Source organism: Delphinus delphis, chromosome 4 (genome assembly GCF_949987515.2).
Source record: "Delphinus delphis chromosome 4, mDelDel1.2, whole genome shotgun sequence".
In the NCBI taxonomy this organism is placed as follows: domain Eukaryota; kingdom Metazoa; phylum Chordata; class Mammalia; order Artiodactyla; family Delphinidae; genus Delphinus; species Delphinus delphis.
Genome location: NC_082686.1, coordinates 131,522,569 through 131,548,431, shown reverse-complemented (window position 1 = coordinate 131,548,431; position 25,863 = coordinate 131,522,569). Strand labels below are relative to the sequence as shown.

Below are 25,863 nucleotides of genomic sequence, written 5' to 3'. Positions count from 1 at the left end.
GCAAATAGACTCACAGACATAGAAAACAAACTTCTTGTCACCAAAGGGGAAAGGGGGGCATGGAGGGATAAATTAGGAGGTTGGGATTAACAGATACACAGTATTATATATAAAATAACCATGTTCTTGGATTGGAAGAATCAACATTGTGAAAATGACTCTACTACCCAAAGCAATCTACAGATTCAATGCAATCCCTATCAAACTACCAATGGCATTTTTCACAAAACTAGAACAAAAAAATTCACAATTTGTATGGAAACACAAAATACCACGAATAGCCAAAGCAATCTTGAGAACAAAAAATGGAGCTGGAGGAATCAGGCTCCCTGACTTCAGACTATACTACAAAGCTACAGTAATGAAGACAGTATGGTACTGGCACAAAAACAAAAATATAGCTAAATGGAATAAGATAGAAAACCAAGAGATAAACCCATGCACATATGGTCACCTTATCTTTGATAAAGGAGGCAGGAATATACAGTGGAGAAAGGACAGCCTCTTCAATAAGTGGTGCTGGGAAAACTGGACAGGTACATGTAAAAGTATGAGATTAGAACACTCCCTAACACCATACACAAAAATAAGCTCAAAATGGATTAAAGACCTAAATGTAAGGCCAGAAACTATCAAACTCTTAGAGGAAAACATAGGCAGAACACTCTACGACATAAATCACAGCAAGATCCTTTTCAACCCACCTCCTAGAGAAATGGAAATAAAAACAAAAATAAACAAATGGGACCTAATGAAACTTAACAGCTTTTGCACAGCAAAGGAAATCATAAACAAGACCAAAAGACAACCCTCAGAATGGGAGAAAATATTTGAAAATGAAGCAACTGACAAAGGATTAATCTCCAAAATCTACAAGCAGCTCATACAGCTCAATAACAAAAAAACAAACAACCCAATCCAAAAATGGGCAGAACACCTAAATAGACATTTCTCCGAAGAAGAAAAACAGATTGCCAACAAACACATGAAAGAATGCTCAACATCATTAATCATTAGAGAAATGCAAATCAAAACTACAATGATATGTCATCTCACACTGGTCAGAATGGCCATCATCAAAAAATCTAGCAACAATAAATGCTGGAGAGGGGGTGAAGAAAAGGGAACACTCTTGCATTGTTGGTGGGAATGTGAATTGGTACAGCCACTATGGAGAACAGTATGGATATTCCTTAAAAAACTAAAAATAGAACTACCATATGACCCAGCAATCTCACTACTGGGCATATACCCTGAGAAAACCATAATTCAAAAAGAGTCATGTACCAAAATGTTCATTGCAGCTCTATTTACAATAGCTAGGAGATGGAAGCAACCTAAGTGTCCATCATCGGATGAATGGATAAAGAAGATGTGGCACATATATACAATGGAATATTACTCAGCCATAAAAAGAAACGAAATTGAGTAATTTGTAGTGAGGTGGATGGACCTAGAGTCTGTCACACAGAGTGAAGTAAGTCAGAAAGAGAAAGACAAATACCGTATACTAACACATATATATGGAATCTAAGGGAAAAAAAATGTCATGAAGAACCTATGGGTAAGATGGGAATAAAGACACAGACCTACTAGAGAATGGACTTGAGGATATGGGGAGAGGGAAGGGTAAGCTGTGACAAAGTGACAGAGTGGCATGTACATATATACACTACCAAACGTAAAATAGATAGCTAGTGGGAAGCAGCCGCATAGCACAGGGATATCAGCTCAGTGCTTTGTGACCACCTAGAGGGGTGGGATAGGGAGGGTGGGAGGGAGGGAGACGCAAGAGGGAAGAGATATGGGAACATATGTATATGTATAACTGATTCACTTTGTTATAAAGCAGAAACTAACACACCATTGTAAAGCAATTATACTCCAATAAATATGTAAAAAAATAAAATAAAATAAAATAGATAACCAACAAGTACCTACTGTACAGCACAGGGGACTATATTCAGTTTCCTGTAATAAACCATAATGGAAAAGAACATGAAAAAGGATATGTGTATATATATATATATATATATATATATATATATATATATATATATATATATATATATATAAAACTCAAACACTTTGCTGTACACCTAAAACTACCACAACATTGTAAATCAACTATACTTCAATAAAAATGTTAAAAAAATTTTAAAAATCTACAGTGGATTTGATGTTGATCATGAAGCACATTAACAAGTCTATTCATTCGTTCTTTCACGCATTCACTTATTTGAGTAGTATTCCATTTATTCATTAAGCATCTATCTATTGAATAGTTATCTATTCATTACACATATTGCTTACTATGTTCCTGGCACATAGACATTGAAGCTCATGTCCTTGTTTTGGGTTAGAAACAACCACCAGCTATTTCTGGCGAACAGGGTCTAAGTATTTTAATTCCTTGTCTGTTAAAAACCATGATCCACATGTTTCTATGGGACTGTGAAAGAGCTATTCCTAACCTGAGGCCAAGTCACTTACATGAACACTGTTCAGAAATTGCCTTGAAAAGAGAAACAAGACTATAAGTCTTAGAAAAAATTCCGTTAAGTACCAAATTTATTCATAAAATACATGGCTATTTGCTGTTGACAAGTTTCCACTGTCATGGGTCTATTGAAGACACTTTGAGGTCATTCCTAAGGAGTGACATAAACATGGGGCCTGAACTGGCATCATCTGGGACTCAGAGCTCTAGGATCTTGGGCCCATGCACACCTATTGCATCACGGTCAAAATTTAAACAAGATTCTCTGGTGATTTGTATACACAGGGAAGTCTGAGAGGTGCTGGATTGGGTGCCCCAGACCCACTTCAGGAAGACCACCTCTAGGTGGATAAGCCCCTTTTTCAGTGGAGGGACCATTCTCAGCAGGGAAGAATTATGGCCGACAACTGCAAAAACAGCATGGTTTTTTTTTTTTTATTTTAAACATGCAAAATACAGTCCATGCATCTGCCATTTTAAAAAGTCTCTCATCCTGTAGCAGATAAAACCAAATATGTTTTGGCTATCAACGTTCAAGAAATGTTTCAAAATGCTTTACAGTGTAAAGATAATAAGAAATTTAGCAAAATTTCAACAAACCTGTATAAAAAACAGATACAGATAACATTTTATATCAAGGCGACATGCTGTAATGTAAAGAGTAAGTTATAATTATCTGTGTTTCTTTGTAAAAAGTCTTTAACAATACAAGGGCTTAGCAGATCCAGGCCTCAGGGCTACACATGCAAAAAAAATTGTTAGTTAAAAATCACCAAAACGTGCTATTTTTAAATGTGTACCTTTGTGTCTTTTTAAGTACAGGATAATAGAAGTATTAAGTATCAGCAGGAATAGTATTCAAGGACTCTGTAAAAGTGTGTAGACTTCATGGAGCCAGTGTCCGGGAAGAGTCATACATTTCTGATGAACATTTTGGCTTAATCCCTTTGCCATTGTAATAGTCCACGACTTGGTTTGGGACTTCAGCCAACACGCTCTTTGCCAGGGCAGCTGGAGATGCCTGCAGGGAAGAAGAAATCACAGTGACTTTGGCACCTGGCCAAGGGAATCTGACCCAAATCAGCCTAAAAGACTTGAGTCCTGCTCTAAGCAGCTGGTCCCATTCATTCATTCATTCATTCATTCATTCATCATTCATTCTGTACTTGTCAGTGTCTACTCCAAGCAAGAGTTGTCAGATTGTTGGAAAATGAACCTTTAATTTCATAATTACATTTTTTCATGTCTGTTTCAAAATATAAAACTATTCATATCTGAGGATGGGTGAACACTGGATGGCAGAAAGAATTGCCTTGCAGTTTTGTGTCTGATTTACATTCAAATCCATACACCTATTTATGTTCCAGGCACTATGCGAGCGTTTATAGGGTCTATGATTCTTGCCATTAGGAAGTTACAGTCATGTGAGGGGAGCGTGGTGGGGCCGAAATTAACCCTCCTATGAGGCAGAACATGATACATCCCACAGACCAGCAGATCACATCAATGGGAGCTTGTTAGAAATGTAAAATCTTAGACCCATCCCAGAACTAATGAATCAGAATCTGCATTTTAACTTGATGCCTAGGTGATTCCTGTGCATATTGAAATTTGAGAAGCACTGCTTTAGGGAGTCACAGACACTGTGTGACCAGAGCACAAAAAACCAAGACTAAGGCATCTTGGAGGAAATCACAGCAGGCTTCCAAGAAGAGATGGTATTTACATTGGGTATATTTTGAAACAAGGAGAAGGAAAGGATTGGCATTTGATCATTCTAGGGACTGTGAGTCATCTGATGGGGCTCTAAAGGAAGTGCATGTGTGTGTGTGTGTGTGTGTGTGTGTGTGTGTGTGTGTGTGTGTTGGGGATGCAGGATTGGTGGGGCATTCAGTTGGAAAATGAGCTTGTGGCCAGGTGATGGAGAGTCTTGAATACTGTGCTAATTTATGTAGCCTTTCTTATATCAGCATTATGGACTCACTGCAGGCCTTGGGGCAGAGAAAGGTAGAGGTTGATATTCTGCATGGACTCTGGACTCATGCAGAGCTGGGCCTGACCTCTGACCCTGGCACTCACTACTAACTCCCCAGCCACTGGGCAAATAAGATTGCCTGAACCTCATTGTTAGCAATTACTGAAGAGGTTGAAAATTTGAAGCAGAGAGAAATGTTTGAGGTCCCTCTGGAAAAGTCCTGAAGGAAAGGGGGCTGGACTAAATGCCAGATGACCAGGTTTCTAGCTCTTTCCTTCCTATGTGGCTTGTCACTCAGCCATTCAACTTTGCTAAGCCCCGATATTCTGAGACAAGAAAGGAAAGAACAGGAATTCATTCTATCTCAGAGTGTTTTTTTTTTTTTTAATTTTTATTTATTTATTTATTTTTGACTGTGTTGGGTCCTCGTTTCTGTGCGTGGGCTTTCTCTAGTTGTGGCGAGTGGGGGGGCCACTCTTCATCGCAGTGCGCAGGCCTCTCACTGTCACGGCCTCTCTTGTTGCGGAGTGCAAGCTCCAGACGCGCAGGCTCAGTAGTCCTGGCTCACGGGCCTAGTTGCTCCACGGCATGTGCGATCTTCCCAGACCTGGGCTTGAACCCGTGTCCCCTGCATTGGCAGGCAGATTCTCAACCACTGCACCACCAGGGAAGCCCCTATCTCAGAGTTTTTAGGAGGCTCAAAATGTAAGAGACACGTACCTTAAAAACAATCTGAAAACACAGTGAGGAGTGTTTCTAAAGCGACTGCTCACATTTTGAAGATGCCATAGTATGTTGGACATTGGTATCCATGAATGCTCTTTTATTTTATAAATAACTGCTCAGGGTCATGTGTTAGATCATGGCCCACTTTTACACTGGGGAAGACACAATAGTCATTTCCTCCCTTTTCTCTCTGGTCATTGCTCACACAAAGTTTAGAAAGATAAAGACTTGACTTCCCAGTCTCCCTGGCATCTAGGGATGGCCATGTGATCCAATTTCATTGTTTGAGACCCAAGTGGGAGTTTCCTGGGGGGTGTTTCTTGGAGCTCTTTAACAGACATCACTGGCTCTGTTTCTCTTTCTTCTTCCTTTTTTCCTTGAACTAGAATATGATTCCTAGAGCTATGGCAACCATTTTATCATTGTGAGGGAATAACAAAAAGAATCTCTTAAGTGCTGGTCCTGACACTATTGAATCATTGAAAAAAACTAATGTCAGCAGCCACCAGCCCCTAACATCTAGCTACACGAGAAAAGTATATCTGTACTTATATAATCCAGGGTTTCTCAATTTTGGCACTATTGCAATTTTGATATATTGGATATATTTGATAATTCTTTGTGTGGGGACTGCCCTCTGCATCATAGGATGCTTACTAGCATCCCTGGCCTTTACCCACTGGATGCAAGTAGCCATCAAAAATGTCTCCAGACATTGCCAAATGTCCCCTGGGGAGAAAAATCATCCTTGGTTAAGAATCCATGTAATCCACTGTGAGATGGATTTGCTGTTATTTGAAGACAAAAATATTCCTGAACAGTATGTCAAGCAGAACTTGCTCAGATGATAAAAGTATCCTGTAGTTACACTGCCCAATGTGGTAGTCACCAGACACGTGCTGTCACTGAGCCCTTGCAATGTAGTTAGTGTGACTAAAAACTGATTTTTAAATTTAATTTTAATGAATTTAAATTTAAATAACAACATGTGGCTCTTTGCTACTGTGTTGGACAGCACAGTTCCCAATGATACTCCCGCCCTTTGCATATCTGTGCTGGTGGTTCTGGGGAGCAGAGAGGGCCTGGAGGTCCATTTACTTGGGATAAGGCAGAAAAAGTATGAAAGTAGCTGGCAAGAACAGTAATAAAAGTCACATTTATTAACTACCTACAGGCACCAGGCACTGTGCTGAGCGTTATATAAGCCCCACCTCTAATTTTCCAATGTGTGTGTTATTTGCCCCATTTTACAGATGAAAGTCTGTGACACAGAGAGGTTAAGTAACTTGCCCCAAGCCACACAGCTCAGAGCCTCTGCCCTGTCCGAAGCTCTGAGTTACCAAGCAGAGCAGAAAAAGAGAGGCGATTCATGGGTTCCTGGCTATATGAAATGATATCAGTGCCTCATCTTGAGTTTTATTTATGGTTTATTGAATTCAGAATAGATTAGTTTGGATAATGAAATGGTTCTCAGAATCTAATTTGAAATTCAGGAAGCTAAGGTGGGTGCTAAACTCCTGGTACTCTGCTCTAGTGGACCACAGGGAGCTGGGAGCCTGGAGCAGCGGGGCAGTGAGTCAGCCCCCTTCCTCGCCCTGATCAGGCACTTCCTTGTTGCGGGTACCCCTCACCTCCCTGCCCACTCCACAAGGTCTGTCCTCCTTATGTCCCAGCTCCAGCTGCTTCTCTGAAGTTTTGTAGCCACAGGGTGGCCCACCTCAATCGCCCACAGATCGCTTGGTGTGAGTTTTCTGCGGATACCTGTGTCCCAACCGGGCAGTTCTCCAGTAAATTCCTGGAGGCTGGGCCCCATGGCTCCTCCTCTCACTGTGGTGCCAGTGCTGGCACACAGCAGGCACTCTGCAGGTGTGTGAGGGAGAGCAGGGGCGGGGTGGAGGCTGCAACAGTGCATGGCCCCGTGGCATGTGTGTGTGTGTGTGTGTGTGTGTGTCTGTAGGGGGCGGGGACAGGGTGGTTTGGAGAAGCTCTTGGAGCCCTATTCACTCAGGCAACGCTGTGGGTGGTGGTCAGTCCTGTGGTACTTCTGTCAAGCTGACAAGACGGGGTGGGACATCACAGTCTGGAAGAACACCCTCCCCCCATCTTGGGCACCATGTGAGCAAGTGGTTTCAATGATGAACACAACTGTGGGCGATTCAGCTCCAGCACACCCCAACTTGAAGAGGATGCCCCACCTTGCTGTCCTGTGCAGACAACTTGGGGGCTTGGAAACCTCCCCTTGGGTAAGTTGAAGATGGGCTATGGTAGCTGAGTTGCCCTCTGTGAGTCACCCAGGCTCACTGTCCACACACTTGTGGGAGCTTTCACTGGGGCATGGAACAAAAGAACACAGGGGGCTGTCTGTGACACAGTGGGGGAGGCTCTGCAGGGCTCTTCAGGGCCACGGCCATCCCAGAGGGAAACTGTATGAATCAGTTTTTTTTTTTTAAACCCTGTGGGTGATGAACCAGTTTTGATTCTGCCTTAGTAAACTTATTCCAGCATTTTCCCCTATTGACCACAAACAACTGTTTAATATCATGCTTTAAACTAACTTTATTATCTTGCTGTTTCCCTCATTAATGAATTGAATAAATCTTTGATGCTGCTTACTGTACATTTATACAGGATTTAAGTTTCTATCATTTTGAAAATATACTTTGCCAAGGCAAACACAGACCTCTGCCAGGGCACATGGCTTGACAAGGAGAACCAAGGCCGAATTTCAGCTCTTTGCTACTTCAGCCAGGCAACCTTGAGCAGGGAACTACCTGCCCAACTGTACATGGCAGTCCTGGGTACACTGGAGACCCTAAATTCTGTGGATGAGGCCAAGCTCCAATGAAATGTTGGCCACATAGTTAGCATGACTGACTCAGGTTATACTTCTTTCTCCAGCAAGCCAAGCTCTACATGTCCTGGGTGGGAATCGGCTTGGCCCAGGCAGGGACAGCTGGCATTGCTTCACTACGAACACTGGTGGAAAAATGGGGGGGGGGCTTCTGCTCTCCCAGGGGAAGCCCCTGAGATATACGTACGTGTTTGAAGTTCCTGAAGGGCACGAACTGGACGATGTCGCGAAGGACGGGCTCTCCCTTAGGCGACCTCAGAATCCCGTCGTCACCGTCCAGCATCTGCATGTCACTGAAGTCTGCGTTGCCCACTCCCACGATGATGACCGACATGGGGAGGTGGGAGGCATGGACGATGGCCTCCCTCGTGTCGGCCATGTCTGTGATGACCCCGTCAGTCAGGATCAGCAGGATGAAGTATTGCTGCCATCGGTGGGACACCAGGAGACGATGGGGATGGAGGGGTGGGAGAGACAAGGACAAAGCCAGTTACACACTCCGGCGGCTCCGGTGCATACTGACCACAGCAAATGACAACTGACTTTTCCTGAGTGCCCGTGTTGACAACCCTAAACACTGAAGACTTGGGATGAATGGAGCTTAACGGCAGGCACAGTAATTGCAGGTTAATTCTAATAATCACCTTAGTGATGGTTACAAAGCACAGGGTGTAGACAGAGCAGCAGAAGAGTCGGGGGCTGGCTTCAAAGCCTCTTGCTCTGAGATGCTGGGAATTTTCCCTTAACTCCTCTGGGTCTCAGCCTCTTCATCTCTCAAATGAGGGGTGGGGCTAGATCATTCATACGGTCCTCTTCAGCTTGGAGATTTGCAAGAGTCTAAAGCCGAGCTGCCTAATATTTACAATAGCCACCAGCTCCATGTAACTATGGTGCCCTTGAAATGTGGTGAAAGCAATGGAGAAACAGAAATTTTCATTTTATTTCATTTGAATGAATTTAAATTTAACTTTAAAAAGTGGATACCCGATTGAGTTATTGGAAATCTTTTAAGTACGTTTGTAACAACTATAAATAAGTGAATCCACTTTCTCAATTATCAACTTATAAAATCTATATAAGGATCAAGTATTTTCCATGGTAATTTAGCATCCAAATTGAGATGACGTGAGTATAAAATACACACTGGATTTTGAAGACTTAGTACAAAAAAAAAGAATGTATAATATTTTATTAATAATTTTTATATGGAATACCTCTTAAGATGATAATGTTTTAGTTATACTGGGTTAAATAAAATATATTATTAAAATTAATTTCCCTGCTTCTATTCACTTTTTAAAATGTGGCTACTGGAGAAATTAAAATCTCTGCATGCCTCTCACTGTATTTCTAGTGGATGGCGCTGTGCTAAAGTCCTGCTAGAAAAGGCAAGGGTCACAGTCTCTCCCTCTGAAGGCTGTGTGCCCTGGGCTAATGAGTGGCCTGCAGGTGGCTGCCCTTCTCCAAGGATGTGGGCAGAAGACTCTTCCTGCTCTAAGTCCTGGTTGGACAGGCTGGTGGGTGACTCATCTGAGATGGAGATTGGAGAGAAGGCTCCATGCTCATCAGCACAGGAAGGGCTTGGGAAGGGTTACGGGGTCTGGAGAGGGAAGGCCCAGTGGAGGACATCACTGTCCTTAGTCGTTAGAGGCATCATGACAGCCTCTCAGGTGAGAGGGGAGGGAAGGAGGTCACTGAGATGCTGCTCATGCCAAACCCAAAAGAATTTCTAATGTAATCTTTGCAATATGTTCTACATCTACAGGGAATAAATGTGGGATGATGAAACCATTCCAAGTTGCCACATTTCAAAGGTGAAAGGCTAGGTAGAATAATCACATGTTGAAAACATCTGTTTTTGAGATTCACACTTAGAAAGCTGCATATAGGCTGGCAGTGCTAAAGAGTTCCCATTTTTCTCTGTGAGTCTGAAAAAAATGTTTTTAAACAAAACAACTCAGTCAAAAATGCAATTAGAGAGACGAGAAATTCACACTATGATGAAGACAGTCACATGTCCTGAATGCTTTCCATTCAGTTTAATATAAAGACTAATTCTGGGGCTTCCCTGGTGGCGCAGTGGTTAAGAATTTGCCTGCCATTGCAGGGGACACAGATTCGAGCCCTGGCCTGGGAAGATCCCACATGCTGCAGAGCAACTAAGCCCGTGCACCACAACTACTGAGCCTGAGCTCTAGAGCCTGCAAGCCACAACTACTGAGCCCACATGCCACAACTACTGAAGCCTAGAGCCTGTGCTCTGCAACGAGAAGCCACGACAATGAGAAGCTTGAGCACCTCAACGAAGAGTAGCCCCCGCTCACCGCAACTAGAGAAAGCCCGCGCACAGCAATGAAGACCCAATGCAGACAAAAACAAACAAACAAACAAAAAAAAATATATATATATATATGACTAATTCTGTTCCATGTCCACTAACTACCCACCCCTAGTTCTAGTTGATCAATTTTCAAATTCATTCGAATTGTCAATTTTCATCCATACCTATGCTTTTTAAGTCTTATACATTCACAGAGAAGGTGGCCTGGGAATTTGGAGGAAGGTTTCAGTTGGGTGAAGTGATTGAGGAGCTAGGGAGTTGCAAGGAGAAGGCACAGAAGGAGGCAGCTTGGTGGCCTGGGGCTGGAGGGAAGCAGTGTAGGAAACCAGAAATGACTCTTCCCAGGGTGTGCCTTAGAGGCCATGGCAGGTGCCACACCTGGATGGAGACTCATCCTGATTCCTGATCAGGTGGGCCTGTGAGTGAATCACACTTCTGTGCCCTCATCGTCCACTCCCCACCCTCCCCTAACTCCTGTCTGATTCGACCTTCATGGTCCAGGGCACGGATCTCCCCTACCTGCCCCCTACAATACCCACAGGAGCAAACAACCTGACAGTCACACGACCACATCAAGAAAGTTTAGAGTTGTTGTGGTCTAGAGCGGACGTTGGCAAAATATTTTCTGTACAGGGGCTCTAATACATACTTTAGGCTCTGCGGGCCATAATGATGTCTGTGGCAATGACATAACTCTGCCTGTTAGAATGAAAACAGCCATAGACAGTGCTTGATAGGAATGTTCATGGCTGTGTTCCGTTAAAACTTTACTGATGGACACAAGTTTGAATGTCATATAACTTTTGTGTGCCATGAAATATTGTTCTCCTTTTGATTTTTTTCAACCATTTAAAAATGTAAAAGCCATTCTTACCTAGCAAGCCACTGAAAAACAGGTTGCAGAATGTGGCTGGCTTTTCATTTAGAGCAGGGGTTCTTAACCTAGACTTGTGGACTGTTGAGTTGAAAGAATTCAGGCAGTCTGTGCAACTGGGGTAAATTAAAGTTTTATTTTCACTAACCTCTAACTAAAACTTACCATTTTTTTCAATTCTAAATATAATTAACGAATAAAATTAGTTTTAACTGTACTTGTGACTGAGTCACTAATAGAAATCACAGAATACGTTCCTGTTATCTTACAGTGTTTGCAAATATCTCAACGTGTCATCTACTTTCAACACTACTTAGAAATTACAGAATTATTAGGCCAGCCGCAAATTCTCATAATTTAATTTTATTACTATATTTATGATGCTTCTATGTAACATTTAAAGATATTTTGCTAACTGCATTTCAATATAATTGGTTTATTTTATAACATATGTTTTATTTTGTGCATTTAAAGGCCCTTCTGAGGAGGGGTCCATGGGCTTCACCAGCTGCTAATGGTGTCCATGGAACAAAAATGGTTAAGAAGCTCTGGTCTGAAGAGACTGTCAAGATTCTAGAACCTGATCCTTCCAGGTTTAATCTAGCTAAAGGTAATAGGCTGCAGACTGTTGGATCAAAACTCTGATGGAAATTTCCAATAAAGGTCGCAGTAACATTTGCTTCCAAAGTCAGGCTAGGAAAGTGCTCATGGGTGAAATATTATAGTCTTTGAATGTACTTGAGGTCCTGCTTACATAAGGAGAGGACATTTTTTTCTTTCTAGAAGAGTTCCACAAAACTGAGGAGAAAATCCTACAGCCACAGACTTCCTGGCACCACTTGCCTACAAGGTTCAAGGTTAGGACCCTTAGCAATCAGTGATAACAAGGGGCCCTAGACCACACACTGTTCAAAAGATAATGGAAACCTCTGGGGGAAAGCATCAGTGTTGCTGGCCTATAGGAGTGAGTTATTTGGGGAGATGTGGATTAGACGCTTCCAGTACTGTTTCCTGACCTGTCCTTTCAGAGCAGACACATCTGTCCCTGGAGGACTGAGTAATAGCCAAAACCTCATGCTGGTTTGTATTAGTCCAGAACTCAGACCTATGTCAGATTCTCTTTACTCCTGTGAGTCCTGGTACCCCAGGGAGGCTGAGATGGTTCAAACTGGGCTCCGGGGAGCCCTAGGGATGCCTTGGATGCTCTTGGGGATAAAGGGGGTCAAGGAGAATAGACAAGTTTGGACCCCATCCTTCAGCCCATATTTAGAAAAAATAGTCTGTTTTCTTAAAATCTATTTTATGTGTTTGGTTTCTGAGCAAGGTATTATTTGAAGTATTTGAATTTAAAGTCTTGGTGATTAAAAAAAATAAAATTAAATACTGATCCTGTCCAACCTTATGCCTAAATCTTGCATCTGAGAGGATTCAGATTTGCTTCAAGTCCTCTGTGGGTTTGGCAAGATGGAGATGCTATTGACTTTGACAAACATGGTCTTCACAGGGGTGTTGGGGAGCAAAGTTTGGGTGGTACAGGTGGAAGGGTCAATGGGAGGAGAGATGGAGGCAGTGAATATGGGCAGTTCTTTCAATGAATTTTGCTGTAAAAGAGAGTAAAATGAGGGACAGTACCTAAAGGGTAAAGTGTCGAGAGAGAGTTTTGAACCTAAACAAGAGATATTGTAACATGCTTTATTTGCTAATAGGAATGAGTCTTCAGTAGAAAGGGAAAAATAGGTGATGAGGTGAGAAAGGGAATATAAGTATGAGGTCAGTGTCCCTAATAGTTGGGAGGTGTGTGCTGCAGTGCACAGAGCAGAGGTCGCCATGAGACGGGAGTGTGGTCCAGGCCATCCTAACACAAGAGAAGCTGAGAACACAGGCACAGGGCAAGGGGGTCAGATGAGCTCACACAAGAAGGTAAGGGAGCAGCATATCATATTCTTCATGCAAATTCAGTGTCTTCGAACCCAGGATAAAATCACAGAGAAAATTTCAGACATTAGCAATATTCTGCTAAATCTGAGAAAATGCCATACAGCTAAAAAAGGACATAGGACATAATGACGGTATTGAAAAATGATGCATAGAAAAGCTATTACAGCAATATATTTAAGTCTAATATATTAGGGGAAAAAAACAAACTCTATTTGGCCTTGTAACCTTGGTTTGCATTTTTCTTAGAAAACCACTAATAGGACCTGAAATAAACCTTCACTGTGATGTTGTGTGTTACTTCACTTGACTACCAGGCGGAAGAATAACCCATTGTTTTACTTCACTTCCATCTGTAGTCTGGGTACACTGGAAAGCAAGCTTAATTTTGGACAGTTTTTTTCCTTCCTAGGAACTGAAGGTGAGTATGAGTTTTATGAGGATGACCTACACTCCAGTGAATATAGTGGCTTTCCCTGTTGAAGGCCTTCTGTGTTCAGGTAACATTGCAGACATTTGAGTTATGTCATCTCTAAGCCTCATGTTAATCCAGCAGAGATAGGCATGATTATCCCTATTTTTCAGGTGAGGAGACTGAGGACAGGGGGAAGGTTAAGTCACTTCTTCAAACTCACACAGGTAGAAATGCAAATTTATTGTCAGATTGGGATGGGTGCTATGGCCAGTATCCAGGTGAGGATGGGTAAATGCCCATTAGCAGGTAGACCACCTCTCTCCTTACCGATGCCTCCTTAGTGTTGGTCTCCTCTGATGCTGACTTGGCGACCTTCTGGATGATGGGAGCGATGTTGGTGGGGCCATAGAGCTGGAGTTTGGGAAGGCAGCTCTGGTAGGCTTCCACAACTCCTTGAATCCCTGAGGTGGAATTGGCAAAGATCAATAGCTAAATAGTCCCCCTGAATATATTTATAATCAAACACACACACACACACACACACACAAATGAAGCATTAACTTCCCCCAAATAGTCCTTATCAATAGCACATCTATGTTCTTAAGATAAAAAAGAAAATACCACATCTGGGCTGGTATCTCTGCCTCCACTCCCACTAAAATAATTTTCTTTATTCATTTTACTTATTTTTTTTTTGAAATTGACTTGGGAAGAATTTATTAATGAATGATTGTGTTTGCTACAGAATACAAACAAGCTTTTTATGACAAAGAGAATATTCTATACCCATTAAAAAAATCTCAGTTACAAACCTATGTATTCCCAAATCTTTTTCTACACTTTCAAAAATAAGTAATTCATATTGGGAATATTTTGCAACCCTACAACTTAAAATTCAGAGAGAAATCATTTTGGTCTGAAACCATTCTCTTTAAAGGTTCAAGTCAAAAGCGATCATTTCCACCAATGTCTCCCTTATGTCTCACCTTACACAATAGATTTCATTAGATCCTCCTATTGTAATGAAGCCAACATTGTACCCATTTTACAGGTAAGAAACTGAGGCTCAGAGAGGTTTGTTGCAGACTCAGGATTCACACCCAGGTGTGTCTGGCTCTAAGGGCCATGCTCACAGCTTTAACATCCCTCTCATTTTCACACCATCCTGTTGACTCTAGTATAACCACCCCGGGCCACCTATGTGAGGATGTGTACCCACAACCGTCTCTCCAAATGTTAAAGTCCTTGTGGGTAGGAATTGTGACTTTCTTTCTCATGAGCTCGAGGCAGGTCGGGCACATGGCAGCTGCTCCCCAAATGTGTGATGAATGAGCAAGATGACAGTCACAGTCATCTGCTGGGCACTGTAGTACAGGTGAGTGACGTCCATCACCATGGGCACCCCTCATTTAAGGGGGGCTTCCATCCAAGAGATCATGATGGGTGGGCTCTGCTGGAAGAGGCAGCCCTGCTAGTGTAGCTCCTCCCAGCGTAAGTCTTGGCTGCACACTGAATGTTCTAACCACGATCCCACAGAGACAGTCCCATTATCTATGATTTTTGTTCAAATGGTCCTCTCTGTGTCTGTGCCTGTGTTACCTCTCTCTTCCCCTGTTTCATCTCATCCTCCTGCACCCCTTTCTACCCTGAAACAGCACACTGGTCCTGTTTTAAGCCAGAGAGACCCACAAAGCCCCTCCTGTGAATTTTTTCCCTCCACATCCTGCCAACCAGATTTTGGGCATCTTGGATGAGCAAGTTGTGCTCTGTTCTGCCTTCATACACATGCATGTAACAAAATGTGTATGAAAATGACTGAAAATGCTTCATTCTCTTTGTCCTGCCCCAAAGTCTGCCATTCTAAAGACAGGTGCCAAATCATTACATAGCCTGGTTTTGAAGTTAAGTGATGCTGAACAGAAGCTCTTTATCTGTTTTGGTTTTTGAGGTTTTGCCTAAGATAAGCAAGTCTGAGTTCTCTTCCAAAAATACCAGGCAGGTGAATTCTAAGATGTGAAATGGGTTAACACTGGATATGTCCTTCATTCTGCTTTGATGGAAAACCATTCTTACAGTTGAAGAGAGGGAATGGTTTGAGATGAGGGAAGCCTAAACTGTAATAAACTTGGCGTGAGGGATGATGAGAGGGAATAAGGGCAGAATGGAGATCTGGTCTCATAGGTTGTTGCGTGCAGACCCGGGGATATTGATATCATGTTCTTGGACAGTTAGTGCCAAATATGTGAAAGAAACTGCGGGATGTTCTACACCCCCACAGGATCTGAATTAATCCTGTTCAGCCTCTTCCTCCTCTATAGGAAGGAGGAGAGACACAGACATTTCCACCAGCCCACTGCAAAAATGTCTTACCATTTTCATAGCAACAGGTGTACTTGGCTCTATTTATTATTTAGAAATCAGGAGAAATGATTCTAGGATACAATTTATCATCATAGTCATCGTCATTATTTTGTGGAATGTCTTGGGAAATTTCTAGCTGGAAATAACATAATACAGACCAAAGCCTTTGAGAAGGCTCTTTCTGGCACAAAACCATGAAGTGACTTGTTTGAAGTTGCTGAGGGCATATCCTTTGCCAACATGAACGTGTCACATGATCTCCACGCTTCCCCCTTTCCTTATTACTTCACAGAGAGGAAGTTGTGCAAAATAAATACTTGATGACAGTTTGGAAAGCAGAAGGAGGGGTACCTCATCACTGCCCATCACGTGACCCTTCCCTCAATTTTTTTTTTTTTGTTTTTTGGGTGTTTTTGGCCAGAAGAATCCAGAATTGGAATCAATATTCTTGCTCTAAGCTCAAGACCTCTTCTGCATTCTGTCTTTTCCAGCTCTTACGTCTCTGCTCTGTTATGGCCTTCAGAGTAGCGTGTTTATTTGGGTCCAGGGAGCCTACTTCTCCTCTGTGGACAATCATCACTGACATACTGCATCAGGAGAGAGAAACTAAAATGGGAAAAGTACGAAGGGAAGGGCTGTGAAACACTGACTTCCTTTCACGTTGTGATTTACCTGCACATTCTGGGTTGTCTTCATTAAAGTTGATTGCGAAGTCGTGAGATACCTGGACACCAATTAAAATTTACAAAAGGAAGAAAGGAGAATGACAACATTAATCCAGTAAGGAGGCACTGGGGCTTAGAGTTTGCCAACAGATGCTCATTACATTCATTATGTGTCAAGCAGCAGGAACCATTTTAAGCCTTTACACAATCACTCTGAGATGGAGGGTGGATTCTAAGCTCCCTGTGGAGTTGAGGTGACAGGGAGATTTTCTAGAATCAGATAAATGCTGGCAGGAGGGGGAGAATAAGGCATACGAAAAAAAAAATCCAAGAAAATATTTCATAAAAATGTAACTCCAAATAGCTTCTGGATAGAAGTGTCCACAGCCCAGAGGCTTAGATTTGGTTGAGTTCTATTTGGAGCCAGTGATTAAAAAATGATAACTCAATAACCTAAGCTGTCTGCTTGACATGGCCATGGTTACAAAGGCTCCAGCAAAGCTGTTGACATTTAAGACTCATTCTAACATAATATACAGAGCTGCCAGGTAGGAGGATTTTCACATACATACAGGTAAAAATAGACTCTTGCTTTTGGAAAAGTAATAAAGAAATAATTCCAACACAAATTCCTCTACCTGGCAGGACATATGTACCAGGTCAAATAATATGTGGTTTACTTTTTTCTTTCTAAAATCTGATAAAATAAGAGGGGTGTCCTGGCATCTATACATTTTTATTGGGTCACTTGGAATTTTACTGAGACTTCTATTTCAAAGGCTATTTCCCACAGGACTGACTCTCTGGGGCCTAGAAAATAGGTCATTGTGTTAAAAGACCCCTCTTTTCTCAGCGGGGGTCAGAGCTGATGCTGTTGGTGCCTCGCTCACACTCCCTTGCCCTTGACTTTTCCAGGCAACTCAGCCGACTGCCAATCATCCCGCCTGCTTTATTTACCTTAAGTTTTTCTTGGGCTTCCAGAGCCTGCTTTGCCTGCCCAAGTGACAGGCTAAAAATGGTGGGGAATTAATGTCCCCTGGGAGTAATGTCCCCGGGGAGTAGCTCTTCATCATGGGCCGATGGGAGGTGGTGTGTCAATATCCCAGGTCTCTTACCCCTTGGGGTCTGTGTGCACTCTGCATTGTCTCCCGGGATTCAGCTCTGGCTGTCCATGCTGGTAATGGCTTGTTAGTAAACCCTATGTTGATTTCTCCCCATTTCCCCACTCTCTACTGAGGTTTCCTCCACCTCTCAAATAAACTACTTGCCTCCCTACTTAAATCCCTGTCGCAAGGTCCCAGGAGAGCACAAACTAAGGCGGAGGTACTTGTGGCTCAGTTTCAATGCAAACTGAGATTTTATCCTCAAGAAGTAAGTCATGGTAACTTTGTAAACACTCTGGGGGGCACCTGAGCTGCTGAGACCATCAGGGCCTGTCTGGGGCAGAGGGGAGATGAGGCATGGAAAAGGGTATCTGAATGGCTTTGGGGGAGCAGAGTGAGAATACGTAAGGGGTGCCTGTTAGGGCAGCAGGAATAAGTTAGCTGCCAGTCAGAGTGGAGCCAGGGGATCAGGACTTTAGCAAACAGCACGAAGAAGAAGTTGCTTCAGGAGGGCGACCAGGCAGATGTCAGGGATGAGGACAGAAAGGCCTGGAGCCAGGTATGCTGCACACCTTTGTCCTCAGCCCAGCTGGGTCAAGCTGAGACCGGAAGGCTGTCTGGGGTGATGTGAGGAGGACACTCAAACATCTCAGGGCAGCTGGACTGGTGGTTGTCCAGGTGCATTCCAGGCTCGAGGCTCAGCACCTCTGTGAGGAAGGTGGGCACCCACCTGCCCACATTCAGGAACTGATACCCCGTCTGAAGGGGACTGCATCTCCTGAGCTCTGGCTAATACTTTTATGTGTAATCTTTGAATTTTAGTGTTATCAGGCCTTTCAGTTTTTCCAGAGAAGCCAGAAATCTGACATTTTATATGAAATTGTCTAATTCTTAAAAAAAACTGTGTGTCAAATAGAATATGGCCTAATGTCTACAGGCCACCAGTCAACAACTCTTGTTCTATATTCTTCCCCCACCATGTATTGATTTCTGACAAATGTTTCTAGAATTCTGTAGCATGGTCAGCAGGAAGGCCAGTGTGGGCTACAAAGCAAACAAGGAGGAAGACAGGTCAGGGAGACAGGCTACTCCGTCATCTCTCACTCCAGCAGGAAAAGGGAGGTGAACTCCCTCTTTCACTGAAGGCCCTTGGTCTGACGGCTCTGGGGTAGAAGCAAAAGTTGGCATCTGCCTCCTGCTGTTCAGCTCAGACAAGGTCAGTAAAAGAGAAATTGATGACTGGGCGGTATTGCTTGCACTTAGCTGGGACCTCAGAGGCTTCCTGAGGCCGCAGTAGGAGCCTTGTTCCTCTCCAAGGTTCTCCCACCTGGGAGGCTGAGTCCCCTGTGGAGAGTATCCCACAGGGCCATCTGGTATACCACAGGAGAATGCCTCAGTTCCACTGCAGCACAAATCTCTCCACGTACAGTCTCTGCCTTCTTTGTGAGAAATTGGCATCGAGACCAAATAGGATTCCAGTGTCTTTACACGAGCCTTTCAACTCCAGAGTCTCTGAGCCCGAGCAGCGCTTTCTTCAGGATTTTTCTGTGTCTCCCACAAAAGACTGGTGCTTAGGGACTTGGGATGAGGGAGTCTGTAGACCTCACTGTCATGGACTTTCACTGTCAACATGGTCAATAGGGTCTTTCTCCAGGGGAGATCTGAATACATGGGTTCTGAGCCACTGGAGATCAACTTCCGAGTGTTTTCACAGTCTCTGCCTATGTCTGTAAGAAGCTAAACAATGGAACACTTCATTTGGAAATGACTCCGAGAAGCCCAATCCAGAATACCAGGAGATTGGCTGTCATCAAAACAGAGGCTCCGAGGAGCTAATCTCACTGGTTCTGAAGACCACTTCTGCTTCTTTGGGCCCTTACATAATTATATCAAAGGTCGAAAGAGTGAGACTCCTGTGAGGGAAACCCAACTCATCCTTTGTTTATAGCAAAACACTCACTCACCGTGTACTCTGGGGGTATCCTGGCACCGAACCCAAAGGCTGGGAACATTTTGTCACTGAAATTAAAAAAAAGAAGTCGCTACATTTGTCCATTTAATGAGGAAGAAAAACACGAACTTGCATTACTTTGCAAGAATAGGTCACAATGCCAAATACTGACTACCCATGCTTCTTGATTACCTGTGGTAACAGGGGATAGCAATAGTGTGAGCAACTAAAATCAAGAAACAATCCCCAAAGTTCATCACTTTACTGCTTTCCTTTACTATAGGTGAGACGATGGGCAGGAGAAGAATAAACATTGATTGGCACTACAATATGCCAGATATGATGCTAGGCCATGTACATACTTAGTTAATTTTCACACAATGTTTGAAGGTCCACCTACTTATTATTCTTGTTTTACTGATGAATAAACTGAGTCTCAGAAAGGCTAAGAAAATGACCTAAGGTGTTTAGCAGTGAGCACTGTGTGATTCCAAAGCCCATGCCTTTTCTATTATACCATCATGACTTACTGATTATGTACAGCATTAAATGCGATTTCCTCTTGCACTTCCCATAACTGGGCCTCCTGACCAGATCACAAATAAGACTCTTCTTAAGCAAAATTTGTGCTGTCAGGGGATTGTTGCAGTGGGGCTCTGGAGTATTGCTCTTGGAAGAAGGCATGCCCCCCTCAGGCTATCTACCTTTTACTTTCTCTCCCATTAAAAACACAACTGAGATTTGTTCTTGGAACATTTCGCAGTTCTTGCAGAGCCAGCCAAGGAGAAAAGGAAATTCAGATAAGGGCTCACTGTCCCAGAATGTCTCTGGATGCAAAAGGGGAGTCCCAAGCTGAGAAGTCAAAGGATCAAAGCCAGACCGTCACCCATCACTATCTAACTGATTTAGAGGTCATCAGTAGCCAATGATGGCTTTGATAGAACTTCACCAAAATATAGCCCATTTGACCAAATTTGGGACAGGGGTTGGGAGATACAGGGAAACCAGAATTCTCTGAAATCAACCTCTAAATTTGCCAGAAAATCACCAGTTCCTTCTTTCCCTATCTATTGTGTAGATATGGGCTTCGTGGGGCATTGCACCTATCAGGTATTAGAAAAGGTATTAATGATGATAAATAGAAAATCATAAAATCTTATAAAGGATTAACCACAGCTCTGAGAAAAAAATACTTCTGGTCCTTGGAAATATTGAAATACTTTGTCTCAGAAATTCCTTCTTAGCCAAGACAAGGGTGAGCAGATGTGGGGAGGAATCAGCAAGGGAGATTTTAGAGGTACTTTCTAGTTAAGTCTGGAAGAAAACTGTTCTGGGTGGAGGATGGGTCCTGCTTCTTCCAACTCGGATGGCTCAGAAGTCAAAACAGAGAAACCTAGAAGGCTCCACATTTTTTAATTTCTTTGATAAGTTTAGGAGGGGTGAGATTTAATAGTCCACCCGTTTCTAATCACAAAACCAGTGTTCCAGATGTAATGATATTCCTTTTAACCCTTCAAGCCACCCTTGTGGATTTAAGCTTGCTGAGCATGATGCACTGTTATATAACCGAGTTTCAAGAGTACGGAGGTAGGGAAAATGCCTCACCTACAAGGGGAATAATTAATGAATCAGGATGGTCTCAGTTCTCTGAAGTCACAAAGACTCTAATAAACATACTAAAGAAAAAAATTCAAGCCTAAGCACAATAGATTTAAGCATTCATTTTCCCTGATTAGAAATAGAACTAGGAAGAGAGGAGTCTTATTATGCAAGAGGCAAGGGAAGGCAAGCTGAGCACACAAGCAAGCATCAGCATGCCAACACATCAGGGAACTTAAGATAGGATTCAGCAGCACTGAGTAAAGGGGTCATTTAGCAATTATTGAGGACTTGATTGGTAGAAACTTCCAACCTGGAAAATTCAGGGCAGATCACCACATTGCTGAAGGCAGTATTTCTTACTATTGGAATAAAATAGTATAAAATACTATCTAAGAGCCCAGGGTCTTCAGTGGCAGTGAGCTTGACGTCTTGAACTTCTTAGGGAAAGAACTTGATCAGATGACCTGCAGATGGAAGATGCATTTTTACCCTCCCTGGTAAGGAAAAGTGGGCTAAAGCAAGAGATTAATAAAAGAAAAGACAAATGACTGTGTCCATAAGGAAATGGAGATGAACTCAGAGCAAAATAGCATTTCAGAACAACTAGACATTTAATGAAGGCTGTTCTCTAAAGCAGTGGTCTTAAAGCTAGGGTACATGGACATGCAAAGCCCTTCGAGGGATATGAGAGCATGGCTTCTTTGTTTTTAAGGGAAATCAGTATTCAGTTCCTCTACCTCCCCATGTATTCTTTACTGAAATTCATCTTCTGGGAACATCTCTGATGGAAATACCTGCTCCTGATTCACACCTCCCCTCTCCCAATTAACCTCTGCTCACCCACTAGGAATCTCAGCCACCATGGTGAGTTGCTCCCGAGTGTAAAAGCTCCACAGCAGAAAATAAAGAGACACTTCCTGATGTGAACGACTCACTAGCAAACAAATCCTTTTGTAAGTCAGATAGTTTTGCTCATTTTTGCTTTACAAAAATTGTAGGAAGTGCTGATGTCAGGTGGTAGATCATTAAAAATACCTTTTGATGATAGATATGTAATTTTTTGATATAAAATTTAGAATTGAAAGAATTACATAATACTCGTAGGCAAACTCTTTCCATTACCACGGACTTATAAAAACAAGCTTTCTTAGTATTTACATTGATAAAAACAAAAAATTGGATTAGTATTGATGCTAGATTTTCCCATTCTGGTCATAGGTAGCAGTCATCCACAGATATGTAAGCTAATTGGGAAAATAACCTACTATCTGTTTCACTAAGATTTTTTCATTTCTATTTTTTATAGGCAATAATCAGGTGTTGAACTTTCACAAATATTTATGATCAATTACACACTAATAAGGATTATAATAAGAACAAAACCAGAAGATATTTTTAAATACTTTGAATCTTTTCATTACAGTAAATTTTAGAGATTGGAAACTTAAAAATTTATATTCATATTTTAGTTAAAGACATGTGTGATACAGTGATCAATAAAGGAATTTCAAACCAAATTTTTAAAGATACATTGGAATGAAGTTCTATGGGGGAAGGGAATGTAAATATGAGCTCATGAAAAAGAAGAAACAAAATTCTCAGCTCAAACTGATGAAATTGTTCGCGCATTTTTTAAATGGACGATGGTAGGTATCAAATAGCTATGGCATTTAGATTCTGCTGGATGCATTTGCAAGAGTTAGGTAAGAGTTTTATTTTTAAATGTCCATATTTACATTACACTAGAATTTTCATTCTTTGTCACTATTTAAACTCTTGATGGAAAATGTTAGATTTCAATGCAAAAGTGTGTGAGGGCTATATGTTTTAACACTCTTTTTACGAGTATGTGAGCCAAAAAATTTTAAAGGTCATTAGTCCAAAATGACTTTTAAGTCTGACACTATAGTCCTTTTCCCTTTTGTGTAAGAGTATTAAAGAAAATAGCCTCTATCACTTATCAAGTATGTACAAAAGGCAAAACTTTTGTATCTAATCCTTACAACCACTCTGCAGGGGAAGTTAGATAAATCTTTCATTTGCAGTCAAGGAAACAAGGCCCAGTATAACATCAGGAGAATAAAGAGAGCCGAGCTGGGATCTGAACCCAGGCCCCCCTGTCACCAGGACCCTGTTGACTCTGCCCTCCATAGGAGGTTGGTCTGGTCTAATGATTCAGAATAATGTGCTAATAACAGCAAATAACAGAATTAGCAGAACTCACCACCCCCAGGAGGCCCTCCTCGACTGTCAATCTCTCTTCTCACAAAGGATAGAGTTAATCCTTCCTTCCTCATGCGTCCCCATCCTTACATAGGCCATGTAGGGCTGTGATTCATTTATGTGCCTTTCTCTCCCATGAGACTGTGACCGACTTGAGGGGAAACCATGCTTATTAATCTCTCTGTGCCTTTACAGCACTGCGTGAGGGGCCTGGCACCCAGTAGGACCTCAGCTGCTCCATCTCACCTATCTCTCCCAATTTAACTCTGGGTCTCAATCCTGGATGCCCATTGGAATTAAAAATCCTGATCCTCAGGATGTGCACCAGACTAATTAAATCAGGGTGTCTGGGGGTAGGGCCCAGGTACCAGCTTGTTTTAAGGCTTCCTGAGTGGTTCCAATGTGGAGCCAAGGTTGAGAACAATGGATTGGTGTTGGCAGAGTGGAAAAGGTAGCGCTGTGATGTGACCCTGCCTTCCGACTTCTAACCCAACCTTCTGCACTCAAACATGCCTGTGTCAGTTCTAACCTTGCCTCTGCACTGCTCTGAGCACACCTCAGAGGAGACGCCTGCCTCAGTGGTTTCCAGTACCCCTGCCTTATTCTGGGGTGGCCAAGCCTATTAAACGTCAGTCTGTATTTGTGAGCAATGTACTGTATTTATACTCTCTTGGTAGCAGCTAGACCAGTCTTTCTATGAGGGACATGGCACGTGGTCAGAGACTCACATCTCTGCTGAGCCCAAGGAATGGATACCATCTTGGTCTTGAGCAGCCTAAAGAGACCAGGTTGTTCGTAGGAGCTGGGGAAGGGCTACAACGAACCGGGAACAGATGAGTTCGTTTGTGAGCGAACGCTCTTGGGGAGCTGGAGGGGAGAGAGGGCAGGGGTCTCTCTCTCAGAGGTGCATAGAAAATGGGCTGGCAGGGCTGCCTTCCAGGCTCAGGACCTGAGTCTGGTCTCCCCTCAAGGCCACCCTGAGAACTCCGAGCTTCACGCGGCTCTCAAGCTGTTCAGCTTCACGGATCAGCTCATCATGACCTGTGAACAGTGACTGTACAAGGCAGGAAGAAAACCCTTGGCTGTCAGAGGCTGGGAGGAATTTCCAAGCCTCTTGGGGATTAAAAATCTCCGTGTGGCTGCAGGAGGGGGAACGGCGCCTTCTGTCAGTTTTTATTGAAGTGTTTCTTTTTGAGCAACAACCTCACTGACTTTGATGCAAGAATAAATTAATTCCAAAACCCCAACTTGAAATGTCCTGACTTCCTGTCTATTGTCTTTCCACCCACACAGAGGAGAAGCGGTGGAACCTTGTCAGTTTTCAAGAAGCCATTAGTGTGCCCATTTCAATGCTGAGGTGCCTTTTTTATATGAAAAATATAAAAGCTCCACTGAGCTGAAGAAACTGTTTTTCTTGGCCAGTTGGGGCTGACAACTTTGGTATTTTATTTTTAAATTTTTAAAAGAATCACTTGCGATGATTCTTCATGTAACACCAAAAGTGTCATCTCTTACTTTTAGAATGAATCTGTATTTTTGAGGGAATACAAAATCCTCCCCAGGCTTTGTCTGGCTCACGTTATAAAGGGATAACAGCTCTAAAAGATGTGCAGGTCCCTCTGACTGTTGTATCTGCATCTTTCATGCAAGGTAATCAGGAAACAGAAGTTCTGCAGCTTGTCCAGTAAATCTGCTGCAGAACCGCAGCAAGGGCTCTGGGTGTCAGCATCTTAATTTCTGGCCAGCTCACCAAATCTCCTCTTTGGAATTCATTATTACACTGCCTTGTGCCTTGCAGAGTCAACTTTATTACTAAGCAGCTATTGTGTTGTATTAAGTGCTTTTACCTACTTTACCTCTTTTATGAGAATTTCAACATTTAAAAGTTCTTAAGAATCCAGAAGATGTTCCCTCTCTTCCTTCTTCTCTCATATGGACACACTTGTGTGTGTATGTGTGTGTGTGTGTGTGAGAGAGTGTATGTGAGAGGGAGAGAGAGAGAAAGGAGAGAATTACTGTTTTGTTGTTTTGGGGATGCAATATGTCCATCTTTTCCCTCCTTGGTAGAAGTCTCCATATGACACGAGCCCCTCTAAGAACCTCCCCGAATTGGGGTCTAAAGAAATCAGAGCTGAGATTCAAGTTGTCTTCACAGACAATATTTCAAGGTTAAGTACAAGTATCATTTCAACAAGGTAATTAAAAATGTTATTATTGCCCTCTGTTCCAAATGTGGAAAAGAGGAAGTGTTAGCAGGGGCCTTGTGTTTAGAGCTGTCTGATTTGACTGTACCTGTTCATTCATCCCCAACTGGCCACACACCCATCTGAGTTATTGGTGA

The 25,863-nt window shown here is 42.6% G+C and overlaps 1 protein-coding gene across 2 annotated transcripts in view; it reads right to left on the bottom strand.

Moving 5' to 3' along the window:
• Positions 1-2,427: 2,427 nt before the first annotated feature.
• Positions 2,428-25,863, bottom strand: part of CPNE4 (copine 4) — a 577,328-nt gene continuing 553,892 nt past the window's right edge. Inside the window, exons 12-16 of one of the 2 annotated variants that reach the window (XM_060011465.1) lie at positions 19,711-19,765; positions 16,651-16,702; positions 13,945-14,078; positions 8,240-8,476; positions 2,428-3,521 (exon numbers count right to left, since the gene is read on the bottom strand). In XM_060011465.1, the coding sequence (XP_059867448.1) occupies positions 3,387-3,521; positions 8,240-8,476; positions 13,945-14,078; positions 16,651-16,702; positions 19,711-19,765 (613 nt within the window). In that variant the 3' untranslated portion in view covers positions 2,428-3,386. The remainder of the gene's footprint in view (positions 3,522-8,239; positions 8,477-13,944; positions 14,079-16,650; positions 16,703-19,710; positions 19,766-25,863) is intronic. The other variant, XM_060011466.1, reaches the window with a different exon arrangement.